The sequence below is a fragment of the Oryx dammah genome, unplaced genomic scaffold, assembly GCF_014754425.2.
Source record: "Oryx dammah isolate SB20612 unplaced genomic scaffold, SCBI_Odam_1.1 HiC_scaffold_5, whole genome shotgun sequence".
Taxonomy (NCBI): Eukaryota; Metazoa; Chordata; class Mammalia; order Artiodactyla; family Bovidae; genus Oryx; species Oryx dammah.
The window spans coordinates 38,512,802-38,519,091 of NW_024070189.1; the positions used below are offsets into that span (position 1 = coordinate 38,512,802).

Sequence of the window (6,290 nt, forward strand, 5' to 3'; positions counted from 1 at the left end):
TCTTGTTAGACCAGCTTTATTGATACGGCTTTATGGCCCCCGCGGAGCCCTACCCGCCAACTCGGGCCAGCTCAGGCCACCTTCTTGCTCACGCGCTCGTAGGTCACGCCTCCAAGGGTGGAGACCTGGAAGAAACAGCCCGAACAGAGGGAGTCAGTGCAGGGAGCCCAAGGTGACCATGGGGCCTAGAGAAGGTAGACTGTCCTCTAGTCCCAGCCCTGATGGGAGTGAGCCCGTGGCACTGCTTCTCTGGGCCTCTGGTTCCCAGTTTGTTGCAAGGCTCACTCTGTTCACTTTTATGTGGCTAAAGTGCTAACATGTTGGCACCACGTGACTTTTCTTGGGATAAACTTCCACTTATCCATCCGTTTCATTTCACCCATGCCAGTCACATTCCCCCCAACACTGAGCTTGCCCCATTGTACAGATGAGAAAGCTAAAGGTTAGAGAAGTCAGTCACCCCTCTAAGGAGGAAGGCCACGCTCACCCTCTATACCATTTAGCATTTCCCCCTGTGCTCAGTGATGAGGAGATACAGTCTCTGCCCTTAGGAAGTGTAAGGTTTTGTGGAAAAGGCTGAAAAGAGGATGCTATTCAGCAGAGGCCCGCTGTGTGCAGCACCCTGGGCTCATCCAAGACACGCTGTCATTGGATGTGGTCATAGCATCAGTTGGTCCTGATGCCTAGCAGAGGAGAGCTGCTTTCTTGTGGGAGGGGACGGGTGGCAAATGGAATTTTGTGGAAGCAGTTTAGCCTAAGGGCAGCAGTAAAGTGATGTGTGATTTTCATATGGGGTGGATGGAGGATGGAGTAGAGGGGGAGGCCAGGGCTCTATCTAGAGGAGGAGTGATGAGAGAAGGGGTGCTGGTGGTGGGTGGAGCTGGGAAGAGGGAAGCTCACAGAATGCATCCCTGTGGGTGGAGAAGGAGGAAGGTGTCCAGAATAATTCTGGGTCTCCAGAGATGGGAGCACATATGCGACCAAGACAGCTTCTCTCTGGTACCTAGTCTGTCCATGTGCACATGTCTGTGTGCATTCTTGTGCCTGTGTGTGTGTGTGCCTTCTTGTGCCTGTGTGTGTGTATGTGTGTAATAGCCATGAACTCTGGGCATTGCTCACACCGTACAGGCTCCATGGTCAGGTGTCCCCAGGAATTAGGGAACATTTGTTTCTTTTGGGAAGATGAGTTCTCCTGTCGGGCACAGATGTGCTTCTTTCTGCCCTGGATTCTCCTTGTACCCCTCACAGGCTCTGCCCTGGGTTCTTCCTGAACCCCTCACAGGCTGGGGAGCTCTGCCTCTGGGAGTCAGTGTCCTCTAGCTTTCATCAGATTATCCAAGAAGTCAATTTCCATCCAGAAAACAATGCTCGTGCCTGTGCTTAGTTGCTCAGTTGTGTCTGACTCTACAACTCCATGGACTATAGCCCGCGTGGCTCCTTTGTCCATGGGATTCTCCAGACGAGAATACTGGAGTGGATTGCCATTTCCTTTTCTCAGGGGATCTTCCCAACTCAGGGATCAAACCCTCATCTGCTACATTGGCAGGAGGATTCTTTACTGCTGAGCCACTGGAGAAGCCTGTGCCGTATATATATATGCATGTATATGTGGCTATACATATATGTACACAGACATATTTTAAAACACTATAGTTTTCTTTTTAACTGAAATGAAAGGAGGGAAAGAAGACCCATGGCCTGGGAAGAGCAGGCAGAGTTTAGAAATCAGCCAGTTTCATCTACCTCCCCCACAGACTAGCTGTGTGGCCTTGGGCAAGTTGCCTATGTCTCTGAGCCTCTGAGGCTTCTCTGTAAAATGGGAGTAATGTGAGGGCATCGGGCCTCCGGAGCCACGTGCTGCTTTTCTGTAGACTGGACTTGGGCGAGGAAACAAGGAAACGGGGAAGAGATTGCAAGATAGAGAGGAATGAGGGTGGCAGACCCTGCCTCCCTCAGCACGTCCTCCTGGAGAGGCTTGGGGAGGACAGCCCCGACCTCCCCTGGGGGGGACTCTAGCCCAAGACCTAGGGTCATGAGGAGGAAATGACTGACATGTCGAAGCATCTTCCTTTTTCTCGTCACCTCACATCCGTTTCCTTCACCTAGGGAAACTCTGGAGCCCCCGGGGGAAGAGTTGGATGGGGGGTGGAGCACCTCCGACCTGTGTTTACTGAGAACCCGCCTGCCAGTGCAGGAGACACAGGAGGCGAGGGTTCAATCCCTGGGTCAGGATGATCCCCTGGAGGAGGAAACGGCCTGTGGGAGGGGTCAGTCCACAGGTGTGTGAGTTGGCCCCGCCAACATTTTTTTTTAAATCTTTTAATTAGTTGCCAATATTGGCTAGTCTGGAAATTTCACTTAAAGTGCCAATTTCCAGCTTCTGTTGAAACACCAGAAGATACAGCATTCAGGGCCTGAAGTCCCTCATGGAAGTGAGGGAGTGGCAGCTGTGTTTGCAGGGCCCACCAGGACTCCCTGCTTCATTGATACTCTGGGAAGTCCAGACTTGTGCCCCTGAGGTGGCTGAGTGCGGGCACTGGAGTCTGGCGCCTAACACCAAATTCCTGCTCTGTCAAGAAAGCTCTGTGCCCTCTGGCCAATCTCTTAGTCACCCCGTGCCTCAGTCTGCTCACCTGCCAAATGGGGATAAAAATCCTTACCTAACAGCGTGATTGTGAAGGTCAGATGAAGTCCTGTGCATCCAGCGATCAGCACAGAGCCCATGCCTGTAAAGCCAGCTTCCCAGAGGCCCGCCTCTCAGGCAGAAGAACGTCCTCTATTTTATGTGGGAACCAGCAGGACACTTACCTCCACCAGCTTGCCGTCCACAATCTCTGCAGTGTGGTGGTAGTTGGCGGAGTCCACGACCACTTTCCCACCCTCCATCTTCACGGTGACCTGAAAGAAAAGCAAAAGGTAGCCTGAGCTGCAGAGCCCCCACAAATGCAGACCAGCCCTCAGGGGAATGGACCTGCCTCCAGCCCCAGCAGCCCCCTCTAGGAATTAATGTGTCCTATAGACTTGTGATGCTGCAGCCCATGGGATCGCAAAGAGCTGGACACGACTGAGCAACAGAACACCACCACCAACAAAGACATGTGATTACATACATCCAAAGACACAGATAATCTGTGCAAGTCACTGGACCTTCCTGTGCCTCAGTTTTCTCATCTCAGTGATGGGGATGGTACTTGCACCTACTCCATGGGGTTACTGTGAAGATTAAATGATTTACTGTCATATACGTGGCCTTCCCGGGTGGTTCAGTGAAGAAGCAAAGACTCTGCCTGCCAATTCAGAAGGGGAGGGTTCGATCCTGAGGTCAGGAAGGTTCCCTAGAAGAGTCAGACGTTTCTGAACAGTCACACATGATATGTGTAAGGTGCTTAGAGCAGCGCCTGGCTCCCTGCTGAGCACTCCTTGTTAGCTGCAAAATCTGTTATGATCATCATTATTAAGTGATCCTGATGTCATCCGAGAGCGTTGATTGCAGCATTGTTTGTAACAGTGAACAACCTAAATATTCAACTTACGTTATCCGCCAGTCAATAGCTTAAATATCTATTAATGAGGGAATGCTGACTAGCATTTCCATACCGTTGGACACTATACCACCATTAAGAAAAGAATAAGGTAAGTCAATATGTGCTGAAACTGAAAGACACCGTGAGAAGTTGTTAAATTTTTAAAATACCCAAGTGGCAGCATATCAATATTATGACTGCTTATCTTCCTCCCCTGGCAATCTGAGGAGCAGAGTACTTTCTTGGTCAGGGTTGGGGGCTACAGAGGGGACATGGGCTGGGTGGAAGACCTGAGGGGCCATTCTGGGTAGGAAGGGGATAAACAGCCAACTTTCGCTTCTTTGCTACCCATGATTGCCGTTTCTAACCCAGATGAGTCTAGTTCTAGGGCCTGGGCAAGATTAATCTCTAGGTCACACTACAGGCAGCATAAAAATGTGGTTATGCTCTCTGGAACCAGACTGCCTGAGTGTGCAGGCCCAGCTTTGCTGTGGGATCCAGGCAGCTATTTAATCACAAGACTCAGCCCAACTCCCTCATCTGTAAAGTGGGGCAGTAGTTATAGTGACCTCACAGGCTTACCTGCATTAAGATGTGGGACAGATCCAGCTAGTGTCCAGGATATATGTGTGAAGGATTTGGCAGATGGGAACAATTTTTATCACCAATATTGTGTCCATTATTGATGTATCATTAAAAACCAAGAATGGCTAAATTGCCAAGTAACTCAGGCTCTTAATGCTGTAGACTAGACTTGAGAAGAAGGGTGTCCCCGGTGGTGCTAGTGGTAAAGAACCCACCTGCCAATGTGGGAGACACGGGAGGCCTGGATTTGATCCCTTGGTCAGAAGATCCCCTGGAGGAGGGCATTGCAACCCACTCCAGTGTTCTTGCCTGGAGAATCCCATGGACAGAGGAGCCTGGCAGGCTACAGTCCATAGGGTCATAAAAGAGTTGGATGCGACTGAAGCGACTTAGCACTCACTCACAGACTTCAGAAGAAGCCTCAGCTTAGGGAGCAGCCCCAGGGGACTTGGTGGGAGCCAAGAAGTCAGCCAGAGGCCTGGGGAAGGAGGGCGGGGTAGCTAGCAGGCTCTCACCTTGAACTTCTTGTTTCCCACGGTCTCCATCTCGGTCTCCTTGCCAATGGTGAAATTGTTGGAAATGGAGTGGCCCCCAGGGTAGTGCTGGGACCAGATGAAGTTCTGCCCGTCCTGCTGTATCTCCGAGATGACCTTGAAATTGCGGCCCTTTTCAATCGTGTCGCTGGAGAGCCCTGGGCCCCGGGAACAAGCAGAGTGGCCGTGTAAGAGCTGCCTACAACTTGTGGCTTTGGGCACGAGGTTGCTTCACCCATGGCAGGTTAGTTTGACAGTCAAGAGCACAAGCCCCAGTTCTGTCATGAGCCATGTGGCTTGGGCAAGTTACTATCTCTCTAAGGCTCAGGGTTTTCATCCACAAACGGAATAATAAGGCCCATTTCACAGGACTGTTGCAGGGATTAAATGACAGTGATTATGTCTGATAAAACTCCTGGCATGGAGTTGACAATAATAGCTGCTCTTCTATACTATACTAGAAATTTACTACTGTACTACTAGAAAGTAGTATGCTAGAAATTTCCCAAGCTCACAAAGTCCTAAAATGAATGAGACCTGCAAGACTGTCTTCTGATGCTCTTGTTTTACAGATACGGATCCCTGCAACTAGACTGTTGTAAGTGAAGCCAGGTCCCTGTTCCTTCAGAGCCAGTCCCAGTACTTGACTCAGAAGGGCTCTTTCCTCCCCATGGCCCCAGGCCCCTGCTCTTGGGGGCCCTCTCCGACCTGGGCCCAGGTGGGGCCCAGGTCCCCCGTGGCTGTCCTCTGAATCTAGACCGCTGCAATCCCTCACACTTGGCTGACACACCAAGATTTCTGCAGGGTCGTCAAGTCCACCGTCTCTTTGGTTCCTCTCAACCAGTGTTACAAATCGAGTAGTCACAAGAGTGGGGTGTTTGATCTCCGGCCATGGTGCCTAACACTGTAAGAGGCCCTTGTTTGCTGAATGATGGCGTGAACAAGTAGCTTGTCAACCCTGGTATCTATGTTCCCACCCCTTTGTCACCTCTCCCCAGGCAGGATGTGGTGACATCACTCATCATCTTATCCTTGGCTCCTGGGGGAGGGGGGGTCTCATGACCTCTGGCACTGATGCGTAACCGTGAGCCGTTCTTGCTGAAATGCCCCATCAGTAACATGAGGTTGGCCCATGCATATAGCAAGCATTCAATAAATGTTTGAATGAATAAGCCAATCAACTCTCCATCTCACCTATTACTAGATTTGTGACCTTGCACTAGTCACTCAAATTCTCTGAGCCTCATGGATTTTGGGTTCCCTGTGCAGAGCTGGCTGTGACGCCCAACCCCAGGAAGGTGCTCTCAGGAGCTCACTCACCCAGGCGCTTCATGAAGTCATCGTAGTTCTTCTCACTCTCAATCTCATACTTGCCAGTGAAGGCCATACTGCTGAAGAGCTGGAGCCTCAGGAGCAAAGGATGAGAAGGAAGAGCTGTGGTGCTGAGGGACCTGGTGCCTCAGCTTATAAACCCTTCTGGATGCTGAGGCTCAGCCCCAAAGTCACCCCACTTCTTCCCACCCATGAAGAGGAAGCACTTACAATTTTATGATGTGGGCAGGACGTGGAGGAGCAAAAACCCTGAGGTTATTCACCCTGGGGACTTCCTGGCTGGAATCCTATTACCATTGGCAAGGCTAGGGATGGC

At 51.0% G+C, this 6,290-nt stretch overlaps 1 protein-coding gene across 1 annotated transcript; it reads right to left on the reverse strand.

Annotated features, from left to right (window-relative positions):
- FABP6 (fatty acid binding protein 6) lies at nucleotides 1-6,089 on the reverse strand. The gene is made up of 4 exons (XM_040239480.1): nucleotides 5,963-6,089; nucleotides 4,625-4,800; nucleotides 2,809-2,898; nucleotides 1-125 (listed from the first exon to the last, which is right to left on the reverse strand). Exons 1-4 carry the CDS (start codon nucleotides 6,027-6,029, stop codon nucleotides 72-74), a joined length of 387 nt encoding a protein of 128 aa, XP_040095414.1. The 5' UTR covers nucleotides 6,030-6,089; the 3' UTR covers nucleotides 1-71.
- Nucleotides 6,090-6,290: the final 201 nt, after the last annotated feature.

Coding starts and splice junctions, on each gene's coding strand:
- FABP6 (XM_040239480.1), bottom strand. CDS start 6,029: ATGGCCTTCACTGGCAAGTATGAGATTGAGAGTGAGAAGAACTACGAT. Junction 4,801..5,962: donor TGACTTCATGAAGCGCCTGG/GTGAGTGAGCTC, acceptor CCCGGGGCCCAG/GGCTCTCCAGCGACACGATT. Junction 2,899..4,624: donor TGGGAAACAAGAAGTTCAAG/GTGAGAGCCTGC, acceptor CTTTTCTTTCAG/GTCACCGTGAAGATGGAGGG.